The sequence below is a fragment of the Copidosoma floridanum genome, unplaced genomic scaffold (genome assembly GCF_036245765.1).
Source record: "Copidosoma floridanum isolate Cflo_tuat_1 unplaced genomic scaffold, Cflo_Japanese_pri ptg000029l, whole genome shotgun sequence".
Taxonomy (NCBI): Eukaryota; Metazoa; Arthropoda; class Insecta; order Hymenoptera; family Encyrtidae; genus Copidosoma; species Copidosoma floridanum.
The window spans coordinates 6,950,957-6,964,590 of NW_028321906.1; the positions used below are offsets into that span (position 1 = coordinate 6,950,957).

Genomic DNA, 13,634 nt, shown 5'->3' on the forward strand with positions numbered 1-13,634 from the left:
CGATCCCGAACAAAGCGACCACGTGAATCCGAGGATTCCCAAAAGGGTCGAAAAGAAAATCACCGCTGCCATTCATAACGGCGGACTGAAAAATCGAGAGTCAAACCACACGACGCTTACAAATCGCACCAGCTCGACGTTCAAATTCAACGAATACTTATGTATATTCCCGGGGTCAACGCGTAACAAATAGCGCAGTGGCGCGCTAACAGGCTGTCGTCGCTGGTTGGAGATGGAGAGAGGGAGGGAGCCTTTTGGGCACAGCTCGCGCATACATATATGTATAAGCCCAGAAGCCGAGACACATGGCAATTAATTTCCCCTTTCGTAAAACCGCGCCAGGACGGCGGGCGATTTGTCTTCATTGGTGACGCGACTTATCGCGCTGTGAGAGATAGGCGGCGCAAAAAGGGCGAGCTCGGACGTAAGCGAACTTTGGCTCGACGGTGTACAAGGCTCTTTAGCAGGGAGCAAGCAAAGAAAGGAATTTTCAACGAGACGCGGTTCTTCCTTGTGGTGGTAAGGATGAAATTGTATGCTGGACGAAAAAAAGATGAGATCACGAGACAGTGGAAGGAAGGGAGATGAAAGGAGGAATGTTCTAACGAACCTATTCAGCGCTTTTTTTTCTCCTCCGTGGAAGGATTTCCGATGATTGGAAAGTTTTAACCTTTCAGACCTGTAAATTGATTGGTACCTAACAAAAAAGAGGAAAAATCCAACTCGACAGTATTAATCAAAGAATCAGTTGGGAATATTCCTTTCCAATACTCTGGGGGGGAAAAAGATTACATTACTCAATGAAGTATATTCACCTTGTCTTCGTGAGGTTCTCGTAACTTATGAAATCAAAAATATATCGCCCCTTTGTTTAAATAGACAAATTTGTCCTGTGGACACGCTTCAATTACGGCATTGTATCCAGTTTTATAGAAAACAAAAAACAAACACACGTAACATTGAAAGCCAAGAAAAAAAATACACCCAGCAATGAAAGCTCTACCCCTCTGTCCGTGCTATCAGTCAATTGTTTTACAGTGTTGTCCCATCGATTGTCCATATAGCTCCTTTTTGATTTATCACAACCTCAACGAAGCCAGAGAGACGCACGTGCGCGCGTATTCGGCAATATAAATAAAACGATGAAGGAGAGCAGCCTGGTCGCATCGCTCTATTTGATGCCACAGTCATTAGTCACCATCATAGCTTTTCCATCTCCCCCTTTAGACATCTTTCCTCTCTCTCTTCCTTCCCTGTATTCTGTCTCTGGTTCCTGCCGTACAAGTATAGGAGACGAGTCACCAGCACAGGAGCTAAGGGAATTTCGTTCCTTCTCAACTCTCTCAGCCAGAGTCTCTCTTTCCCTCGGCTCCCCGAGGCACTGTCATCGATTTTACCTTCCCAACTACATCCAGTAGATTTCTCAATTGAGCTCCATGTAGCGGTCCCTGACGCTCTAATGGCACCGATAATAAAAGCCTCGTTATCTTGCTTTGGCCATCTTGTACTCTCTCTCTCCCTCTCTTCTGTTGGCTTGTTAGTTGGTTAGTTTGTCTCTCTCGTCGTCAAATTGATTGGCATTAAAAGCTTGATGTGTCCTGGTAACAATTGCACACGTATTTTTACTATGTTATCCATGTTTTATTTTTCTATAGAATGTATATATAAAACAGTGGTGGTCGAGGGAATGAAATTTTGCATCCTGAACCGCAATCAAATTCAAAAGCTAGCCTCGAGTTTGTCTTTTCCAACCTTTACTTTGTCTCGTATTTTTTCTTGTCCAAAACATTTACCGGATTCCAGGTCTCAATATTCTCGAGATTCCGGAGGACACAGCTGCTACCCCTTGGTCTCTACTCACCTTTGCAAGAAAAAAGCTAGAAGGAGACCTCCAAGAAAAAAGTACCGAGAGATTTTCGTTCTCGTAGTAAAGAAGGGAAAGAGGAGAAAACAAAAGAGACGCATAGCGTGCGCGACCATAGGAATACTAGATACCCTCTTCTTGTTCTCCTCCTCTGTTTTTACTTTTCTCGAGTAGGAATTTCTTCTTCTCCTTTTATGAAAAAGAGAGGGAGGAATATATACCCTCGAGAAATCCGAGAAGAGTGTAAGACGCGTATAACTTTGCGGCCTGCCCTAGCCTAGTGTCTCCGTAGTTTCACTATTTCTTGGACACCAGTGGATGTCCTTCATGCGGGCATCCATCTTTTTTTTCATTTTTCCTTTGCCAATACGTGTGATTATTTTATTTTATCGTTTGCAGTAAAAAGTTATCCCATAATAAAATTCTAAAGAGATGGCTTGATGAAATTCTTGAGAAAGGGCGTTGACCTAATGATTTTAATAAATTTTTAATACTGCAAATCGACTTGATAACAATTTCAAAAACTTTGTTTCAAAGTTTCCATGGATTCGGGATAGTTAAGAAATACATTAGCAGGGAAATTTTTAATTTTGAGTTGAAAGACCTCGACACAGAAGCGGACGCCGCTTTTTTCTCCAACTAAGGAAAGCTCTTTGAAAAGCTTTCGAGAAACCCTTTCCTAGAATTTTTTTTCCCTTCAATCACACAATCTTTTGCGGACGTTGATTTCAACTCGTGGAATGAATTTTTAAAATCTTCAAGACGTCGAATATTAAAGTTTTTATTAAGTGTTTGAAACTTTTCATTTAATTTTTATTTTAAAAAGGAATTTTTGATCTGATCGAAAAAAAACTCTTGTAGTTTTGTTTGCATTACAAAAATTGATGAACATTCAACCCTTGAGAAAACAATGACTCTATTCTTATGATACCAAAATGAAACTCTTTTATCAACCAGAAACAATAAACAATGTCCTTTGTGGTATTTTCAAGCTTTTAAAGCTCACAGAATCAAAAAACAATGTGTATTGAAACAGATTGAAGTAGCAACGAGGTCAGCAAGAAGCTCTGACCCAAAAAACACAGAGCAGTGTTTTTGAGAAAGGAAGGCATGGAAAGGGAGGTAAAAAAGGACAGCCTGTTACAGCCTGCCCGAAGCTGAAATTTTCTTATGCAGTCAACGATAGAAAAACATAGAGAGATCGTTTAAGTTGGCGAAACGAGAGATTACGTGATGCAGTTGTAAGCGCAAAATAAAAGCGAAAATGAAAGGAGAAAAAAGAGAGAGATAAAGAACGAAGGGGTGGCTATCCTTTCTTTTTCAAGTACAAGAGATGAGCGTAAGAGGAACATCGTTGATGGTGACGCCGACGTCGACAACGAGACATAAAAAGGAATTGTCATCGCCGGGCTGTTGGGTACTGCTTCTACTATACTACTATCGCTGTTATGCAGTAGAGGGTAAAGAAAACGCGAGGGAAACGAGGGGATGATAACTGTGTTTCTTTTACTTCTCGTGCTGTCCTCTTCCCTTGCCTATTTTTTTCAGCCTCTTCTTGTTGTTGCTGTTTTTTGTGTTTACGTTGATTCTTTGTTTTTGAATTAAATTTCCATATTGTACTTGTTTCTTTTACCATCTTGTTGCCAGTACTATGACTGGCATTGACCTATGTGCGTCTATTCATTCAATCATTGCATGGTATAATCAGTGATTGAAACCAAAAATTTATACAGTTCTAAGAATAAGACATTTTTAATTATAACGAATAAATATTTATAACTGCTGAAGGTACAACGACAATGTTATCGTATTATTAAATAAAAAGAATATGGTGTGAGATTTGTTGAAATAGACCTTTCCACGTGGTGATGATAAAAAAGTTTATTACCAACATTTTTTAGAACCAACCTGAGTTAAAAATTTATTGTCACTTTCATTACTATTTAATTCAATCTTTATGAAATTTTATGTATGCATATTACACGAATGTCAGACACGACTCAATGCGCTGCTTATAATGCGCTTAATGGTATGTCAGACTATATTGATTCGCTATTACTTATACCTCATCAATTCCGCATTTGTGTATACAATGGAATTTAATATAAGTATCATTATATAAAAGTCAAACAAATATCTAAAAAAAAATCACAGGTATGACGAGTAATAATATCAACGAGTGCAAAAAAATCTGAGGTTTTAGTTGAAAAAAAAAATTATGTCCACTTTTTGTAAGATAGCAAAAGACAACTTAACGTAGTATTATCGTTCAGTTCAGTCTGTATTATTGTGTGAAACTTTATCATGAAAATTTCAATAACGACACAACTTTTGTCATACTATACGCAGCATGAAATTCTATGCCTGATTATAATCGATTGTTACTACTTGTACGTTACTACTTTTGCAGCTGTGTATTTAAATATAATTTAAAAATGCAATAAAATCAATTTAAAAATACTTATAGTAATAGTAAATATTACTACTCCAAGCTATCAGAGCAAAAATATAAACGTTTTCTTAAAAAAGTATAGGTAAGTTTTTTTTACATTTATAATACACCTGAAAATTCGTTACTTATTCAATTCAATCAATATTAGAGTACATGCAAGTATTTTTCAAGAATTGCAATAACGATGCAACATTTATAATTTTGTATGGCATAAAATACTGTGTCTGACTATAATCGGACATTACTACTTAAACCGTACGATTCTCGTATCCATACATGAAAGCAAAAATTATACCTTGAAATTCAATCTAATAAAAGTGGATGACCGTTGAAGTCAAAGGCAATAACAGTAGTAAAAAGTCCAAATAAAAACCTTTACATTTTGTTTCCAATGTAGTTTTTTCAATTTTTGGAAATTGAACATAAGACATCTCTAAACCGTTTTATCATTTAATTTTATAATATATCTCCTAACTGTTTTATCATTCAATTTCTATTTAGAACTTTTAATGACGATATAACATTTATAATACTGTAACATAGCGTAAAATGTCATGTCTAACTAAAATCGAGTATTACTACTTACACGTCACTACTCTCGGATTTATACATAAAATCGATTTAATGTAAAAATCATATTATTCAATAATGTTTGTCTGAATTTTTATGTAAACATCGTTCATAATACTATTGAAAAATGTAGCACAAACCTTAACGTTTTTTTTTTTTTTAAATCGTCTGTATTAATTTTAATTTTCCAGAACGTAACCTAAAATAATTTATGGTTGTTTAATAATTAAACTTAATTTATGTCAAATTTAAGGAAAGCGTAATACGAAAATTCCACTGAGTACACAATTTATCATACTATATTACGTGAAATGCGATGTCTGACTATAATCGGTCATTACTACTTAAACCTCACAACTCTCTTTTTGTAAGTATAAAATATCATTAAAAATTAATACTGTTCAACAAAAATAAAAAAAAATGTGAAAATTCAATTGCAATAATGATTGACAATAACAATAAAAATAACAACGAAGAAAAAAACGCATACTCACTGTACTGAAGGGCAACAGGCTTGTTGATGCTCGAGCAGGCGTGCCAGAATCCAATTTTGAATTTGATGCTGACCAGGCTGCTTACATTGCGTGGCAGGGAGGTTATCCTCTCCTCGGTCTGTATCCAGGCGGTGCTGAATATCGTGACCCCGATGGCAGCCAGAGCAGCAAGGCCACAGAGCAGGGCGCACCGTGCCGAGCGGCTGCCGCCGGATCCATCGCCCGAGCAGCACATACCGTTCAAGATGAGTACCAAATTTTATCTTCGAGGGTGATTTTCTCGGGGACACCGCGTTCACCGGTATTGTTCCACTCGGAGTTTAGAGCACGTCGTCGTCGTCGTCGTCGTCATTGTTATGCTTCTCTTCGTCGACATTTTTAACGAACACAGGAAAACAGGTAGGGTGCGAGAATGGAAGGAAAGGTTGGTGAAAAAAAAAGAAGGAAGTGATGGCGGTGGCAGGAGCTCTGATGAGAGTCCCACGGTAAAGTCATGGGTGAGAAGTCCCATCACGTCCAGCTACAACAACGGCGACACTTGAAAGATGAGTCCTCGGGCGTTGAGTAGTTGGACACAGTGGCCAGCGGCATCCCCGTCGTCCGTACCCTGCAATGACCGGTAATTTCCTGGAGAATTCGGGCCATGATCTTTTCCCATACACACACATAGGACAGAGTATCATGCTGGCAGCACGTACGCATACGAGAGGGCTCTCTTAGGGGGTGTGTGTACGTATTCATGCGTTGCGCTTGCCTCTCGCGTGCGCTGCGACGCCGCCAGACTCGATAACTCGCTATGTCCTAGCCCTCTGGCTTATCGCGTGGACTGCTGCTGCTTACCTTTGGATTATAAGTGTCGGGCCTTGTGTGTACATATCTACGCACGATTGTTGTGTACGTGAGAGAAGTTTTCATGAGAATTTGTGTTTTTGTTTGTTGTGCCAAGATAAGGGGATTTTGTAACAACATTTGTTTTTGTTTTTTTTCATGCATGATTAATGAAACTTTTGTTATTAGTTAAGCTTTTATTTTTAGAATTTTTTATAGTTTTTAGTTATATGAGACATTTTTTGTAGTGCAGTACATTCTACTACAACTCAAGTGCATTGGAATGATCAGTCGACATACGTATTTCACTGTGTCAATAATAAAAAGTGGGTACATGTGTTGTCGGTGTAAAGCTCAACTTTCACGAGCCGTTTTATATTTATGCAGTGCACCAGTCTTTCCTTAACGAAAACCCATAAAACATGAGGTCAAAAATTTTATGGTTCTCCCTTGACTGCGATACACAGCTGTTCGTTTATCGCTTCTATCAAACAAAAAAAAATTAAGTAACGGTAGGAGAAAAAAAAAAAATCACCTACGGACGAACGCGTTGCGAACAAGATGCATTGGTAGTCGCGGATAGAAAAACGAATGTAGTAAATGATTGCCGTGTGGGCGAATATGTTTCGGGTTCCACAAAACATATGAGTGCCAGCCGAAGCGTGTGAGCGAAGGAAATAAAAAGAGACAGAAGTGGCCCGTAAAAATCTCGTAAAAATGTGCATTCGCGACATACCCACGGAACTCCCTTCCGAGGGATCCGGTCCAACTGCTGCTTGCTTGATTTATCGATTTATCGTTCCTCGAGTCGCGACGACCTCTTTTTACCTCTCGGCTCTTGCCACGCTTCCAGCTTTAAAACCGAAAAACAAGTCGGAATCCGTGTCTGACACTTTTCTTTCATAAATTCCATCGCACAAGGTTATGAACTCGGGAAAATAAAACGAGCTCGTAAATCACCCCCACGTTCCCGAGAATTCAAAATCGAGCCACGCAAATGTGGTTTGGCAGTAGCGACACTAACTTGTTTGACCAAAGGAGAAAGAAAAAAAAAGGATGTAAATATATTTCCGGCCATCTTCATGTTCTTTGCGGGACTTTCTTTGCCTGCCACGCGTCAAAGCACGCAACTTGCCGAAAATTGAACAAAAAAGCTGCCAACGGGTTGAAGCCGCGTGTACGGCTGTCAAAAAAAAAGACTACTGCTGCAAGTCGAGCTTTTTGAAAACTGGGTGGATGCGATCTCGCAAAACTTCGGACGTGACGTCCAGTGGCCTTTGTCTCTCTCGTCGGTTTCGCGGACGGCTGGCTGGATTCCGTTTTAGTAACCTTTTTTTTTTTTTTTAAGTGACAAGCCCCGTTTTTGTTTTGGACAACTCTTTTTTGCAAGCGTTCAATGGAGGTAGTTGGCAAAAGACAGGATGAGCCATCAAAGTTTCGCTCAAAGTTCGTTGGCGTTTTTTCGAACTCATGGTGTGGCTTGTCATATTTTTTTTTTGTTTTTTTTTTCAACTACCTTTTTTATTCCATGTGGAAGGTTTTGGTGGAAATTTTTTTGTATTACTAAATAGTCGTTTAGAATTTTAGGTTTTTCTTTCATGGCAGGTTTTCTGGAAATATTAGTTAAATTGTGTTTTTAATCAAAATGTAAAATATTTTTAAATGTTAAATGATTTCAACAATATTTCAAGAATATTAACTTGCAGTAGTACAGCATTATATATTTTAACAAGGAAATAAAACGTCTTGTAATAAACGTGGAAGAGTATTGTAGTTAGATTAAATATCGTTTAACAAAGCATAAAAGTATCAAACGATCATTCAATATCATTTGATCTGGAAATCCGTAGGATGAGTTAAACATTTAATTGATAATATTTGGCAATAATTCGGACACTCAATTAAAACGATTGTATGTTTTGGTGCATGAATAATAATTTAAAATATTTAGCACCTCCGTGCATTATACCCTGATTAAAGCTTGAATAAAAAAAAAATAAAAAGTTGACGTCGAATAATCAGATTTGAATTATTATTTTCAACGAGCATCAGCAGCAACAGAGCAGTGGCTGTCAAGACAGGTTAGAGGCGAAAGGGAAAAAAATCATCCACAGCATCCCCGAGGAATCTCGTCGTCGAGTGTACTCGCAAACAAGCCAAACAAACTATAAAAAAATAGCAAAGGGCAGAAACGAGAAGAGCCGCGAGGAGGCAAAAAATAGAAGCACGAGGGTGAGGCAAAAAAAAAGTCACCTCGCAATTTTCCCTGCAAATCCCGCCTTGAGATTTCTCCTTTATCCAGGTGCTCGCGCAAACGATAGTGGCAATCGGAATTAATTCCCTCGAGTGCCGTGCACTTTTTTCTCCTCTACGGACGTACATACACGCGTACATACGCGAACATTCAACTAAAAATCCATTAATCGTCCGCACACAGCCGTGGCCGTTGCTACGGTCTTACTCTACCAGAGTTAGAGAGCGAGAGGGAAAAAGAGTTATATGCAAACCCTTTTTTGTCCCTTCTCCTTCCTGTGCCCATACATACATCGTTCTACGCGCTCCGTATTGTTTACACGCAGACGCATTCGCTTTTCGACCGGTAAACTCTCCGCAAACACCACCCCCTTTTCCCATCCATTGAACACTGACCTTTTTCATGCAGGTATTTCGCTCACCTCCACCGTATATTTTTTTTCTTTTTTCCAGCGCTTTTTATTTCTGCTGCGCTTTTACGCTCTGCATTCTCCCTTTCGGGCATTTCCTTGTTCTCCAGCGTGCCCTGCAAGCACCGGCCTCTCGTTCCCTTATCGTATGCAGCACACGAGTAAAAATGCCACTTTCGCGAGTTGTAGTAACAAGAGACTGCGCTGAAATTACGAATCGCGTATCACGTGACGACTTTGACGGACTCGGGAAATAATTTCCTCGCGATATTAATGCTGTCTCTGACGCGCTGGCGCGTTCTTTTTTTTTTTCTTTTTCTTCTTCTGGATTAAAAAGCTTTTTGACGAATTCATAGATGCAAGATGAAATTTTACTGGATGTGATAATAATGCGAGGCACTTTTTTTTTAAGTGAGTTGCGACAAATTCATTTGTATTTCAGTGTTCAGAAGATAATTTCGTTAGTTTTTCGTATAAATTAATGTATGTATAGGTCAGACTTTGGATTACTACCAATGTGATGCAAAAATGAAAATTGTTTGTGATGAAATGAACTCCCGGTAATGTTTGCTGTGCAAAGCTTTTAAATGGATGCGAAGGTACATTTTCCAATACAATCAGAGAAACTATTGTAAAGAATCAGGTATGAGAAAAAAAAAGTTTGTGGCTTGTTACTTTTGCGAACACAATACGATTAAAAGTCGGACAATCCGAAGAATGCAATCACTTCTGCCAAGCGAATAAGTTCGAGCCAAGAGAATAAAAAGTGGTTGGTCGATTTCAACTTTTAATTACCAGAAAACCGAGAAGCGAGTATCAACGAGAGTTAAAAGAAGCAAACAAGAGAGTCGACTTGTGGGTGTCTTGGGAACCTTGGCAATGAAATACATTAGATTTGGCTAGTCCAATGCAACAGATGCGAATAGTGTTTTTGTTGCGACGCCCAACTGTTACGAATTTTTGTTTAAGAAAATCCATTGTAATATTACATTTTATAGCCTTTTCAGTTTTGTGGTTGAAATATTTTTGATGAGGTGTTGATCTACGTTTTCAGGTTAATATTTTTGCATGTATATTTGATGAATATATGAATATGATTTTGTTATGTAATAAACGCTCCAATGAGGTAGATAAATATGCTATTTCGTTGATTGAAATATATATTTATTTTTTGCTTGATACACGGCTACAAGCTTTTATTAATTTTCATTTTTTCGGAGAAATTTTTGAATAAACATTTAAACTTTAACTCCATAAGTTTATTAATTAAAGTAGTACACGCGTACAAAAATCAATATTTTTAGCCACGATTTTTCTGCTTTTTGATTTCACTGGAAAATCACGCTTTAGCTTTTATTGAAATTCCATCTCACATATGCTTTTAATTAAAAAGCTTTTCTATTGAAATTTTCCAGTCACAAAAAATCTCTACCAAGGATGCTTTTATTACTATTTGCAATACCGAATGTAAAAGCCGACAGCTAAAATTGACCCTTTTTTTTTGTCGAAAGTACAGTATTAAAAAATTCTTTCAACTGTGAACTTTGAAGCATTGCTACAATGTTTTGATGCCCAGAATTATTGAGTTGAGATATTAAAATTCATTTTTACGTATTACCCTTTACATAAAAGTTTGAAATTTCATTTTGTCCAAACTATTATTTCATTGACCAAATTATTATATTGGAAAAATTTACGTCCAAAAGGATGAGAAAATGTTATTCGTTTGTTTAGTGAAATTCTTTGTAAGTAATGTTTTTAGTGTTAATTTTATAAGCCTCAAGCAGTACAGCCTTTCACAAGCAAACCAAGCTTCTCTTAAAGCACAGCTTACCAATGTTTCATCCTGTCATTTTGTTTTTGGTTTCCTCCAACAACATCACAAGCTTCTCAGCTCCGAAAGAGACACACTAAATCACAATTTCCTTATATTATCGTACCCCAAAGATGCACACAGTCTTGTCATTTAACAAAAAAATAAATAAATAAACATAACCTGTACAACAATCGAAGAAAAAAAATGTTTACGGTCACGTGCTCAGTCGTTTATCGAGAGCTGTTCATACGTACGAACGAGCGAGCGGGCGATCGTTGTTGCTCGAAAGCCGGAGGTTTACTAAACTTCTTCGTGTGGTGCTCCGGCCTGCTCTTCCTCACCCCTCCTCCCTCTTCTCGACGGAGTCGTTACCCCCTACAAGACCCCCACCACCCTGCATTCATTCCAGTGCTTCGAGGACGGCTGTGCCACCCTTCGTTTCCCCAGCTCGCCCTCTCCTCTTTCATCTCTCGCGCCTGGACTGTGTGTATACACGTACATCCACACGTTCTGTGTGCAGTTGCGCGCTGCGCTTGCGTTTATTACAAAGGGAGAAAAACGAAAAGGAGGATGCAGCAGTAGTGGATTGCTGTGAGGTGTCCGAATTTTCGGGGCTGTTTCGTTGAAATTATGGTTTTTGAAACTACGAAAAATCTTCTTCTTTTCCCTATATCTACAGGAGGTTATAGAAGATTAGATGTACGTTTACTCGTTGGAAATTGTTTTTGGTCTAAAAATTTAGCTCTGAGAGAATTTTCATTTTTGTCTTTATAGAAAGTTGCTTTGCAAAAATAATTTTTACTCAATCAGCGTTGATTACATAAAAAGTGTGAGGGCTACTTTATCGTATATTAATATTATAATATTAACATTACAGGAGGTGAAAATTATAAGCCATTTAATTTAATTTAATCCATTTATGGATTTTTCTTTAAATACAATAGAATCATACGTTACTGATTAGCTTAAAATTGAATATTACATTCATGTTAGCTTCATCGATTGTTCTAGTTCATTAATTCCTATCAAGATAATATACGAATACATACACATATTGTTCCATTGAATGCATTCGTAAATAATTAATCATCCGAAGCCAGTAATGATTTTGAAAATCAGTAGTATGAGTCAGTATCACGTCAGACTCAACAAATTCAACATTTTCTTCGAAGTTTTTAATTTTTTTGTACTTTTCTTACAACCCTGCTGTTCTTGAACTACTGAATTAAATTACATCAACGTTAGTTGCAGGGCAATAATAGTAGCAGTAGCAAAGCTCAAGATCCCGCATTTCTACATCGCTCTGCTCAATTCGCCATCCAATGTATACGAGAATTGAACTTACTTTGTACCTTCACTCCCTTCTCTCCTTTTAATTGCCATACCACATTCATCATATCTTTTTAGTAGCGAATATAACTTTAGCGTTTGTCTCTTTCCCTTCTTCGTTAGCTCATCTCTATGGAACGCTTAGATAACCTTTTGCGCTTGCATTTTATTAATTATCTTTTCGCCATACTACTAGACACATTTTAATCTGTTAAAACTTCGTGTGTGACGAGGTTCGTGTTTACTCTGTCAGAGTTTCAAAGAGCTTGTACGGATAAGCCATACGTCTTTATTTTAATTTTTTATGTCAATCAAGATATTTTTTAATTGCCGAAATGAGGAACTCGTTAAGTTGACGTGTTTGCAACTAAACGCCGCCTTTCTTTTAACAGTAAAAAAATACGTAGAGAGAAAAAAATTTTCTAAAACAAATTGATGTAGATCCATCAATTAAGTACTGCAGTTGACTTTTTTTCTATCGTAAAAACATAAGTTTTGTATTAAAGATTTTACGATTTCAGTTATACTTCTAGTAACGTCAAAGCTGTGTTTTGGGCGGGTGAACAAAATCTGCCTTCACTGTGACTGATTATTACACCAATATAAATTTAATTAGACTTTTCCTACGTTAACAGTTTGAACTCATCTTATTAAAGCATTTCCAATGTCAATAATATCCAGACTAACTATAACTGAAAGGTAATTTTATATTAAAGAATATAAATTATTGTATAAAAACCCTTCACGCAATTTTTATGTATACATTGCACCTATAATTTTTTACGCACAATTAAATTTTCATCCTAATATAATTTAAATTTGAATACAAATAATTTTCCTAATCCTTTACTCAAAGAAGGTCTATAAACAAAATATCTTTAGTAATCTTTTCGTTTATAGCATCTTGAATAAATTTCAAATAATGTGAGACTTTGGTGTACGTTGCTGGATTTGTTGTTTCATCGCACATTTCATTTGGCGCAGTACTCGCAATTCCAATAATCTTACCTCCAAGCATCAGAGGACCACCACTATCACCCTAAAAATAAGTATTCCATGAGTATTTGTTAATCAGAAAACTATAAAGTATTGTAAAAATATGCTTTAATACTTCGATGGCATTGCCAGACTGATATAATTATCTTAATATTAGTCTTTACTCACGTACTACACTGAACAACCCAGTTCTTTGAACCAAAGAAAATTTCTTTACCTTTATTCCATTAAATATTTTCTTTTAATTAAAAAAAATGTAGTAGATCCAAAAAAACATTTTATACAATTAAATAAGAAATTCGTATTTAAAAAAAAAGTTCTTATTTAATAAAATATTATTTTTAATAAGCTTATATTTTTTTAATTAAAAGAAAATATTTAACGGAATGAGGGTATGTAAATTTTTTTTGCTTCAAAGAATTGGATGGCTTAGTGTATAAATTCACTCACGTACTGTAAATTTCGGCAATATTCGAATTACGTAGATTTTATGATCTCAATTATTTATTTGATTGAATTTTTGAGTCAGCCAACTCTTAATTTGCTCTTAAATCATTAATTAAAATAATTAGTTAAATTACATACGTGACAAACACCACGGTATTCTGATCTCCTTGGAGAG

General features: G+C 36.8%; 1 protein-coding gene across 1 annotated transcript in view; it reads right to left on the reverse strand.

The window, feature by feature from the left end:
- Positions 1–10,963, reverse strand: part of LOC106645364 (uncharacterized) — a 94,297-nt gene extending 83,334 nt beyond the window's left edge. Inside the window, exons 1-2 of the mRNA XM_023390065.2 lie at positions 10,706–10,963; positions 5,381–5,987 (exon numbers count right to left, since the gene is read on the reverse strand). Of these exons, the coding sequence (XP_023245833.2) occupies positions 5,381–5,615 (235 nt within the window). The 5' untranslated portion in view covers positions 5,616–5,987; positions 10,706–10,963. The remainder of the gene's footprint in view (positions 1–5,380; positions 5,988–10,705) is intronic.
- Between the last annotated feature and the right edge of the window lie 2,671 nt (positions 10,964–13,634).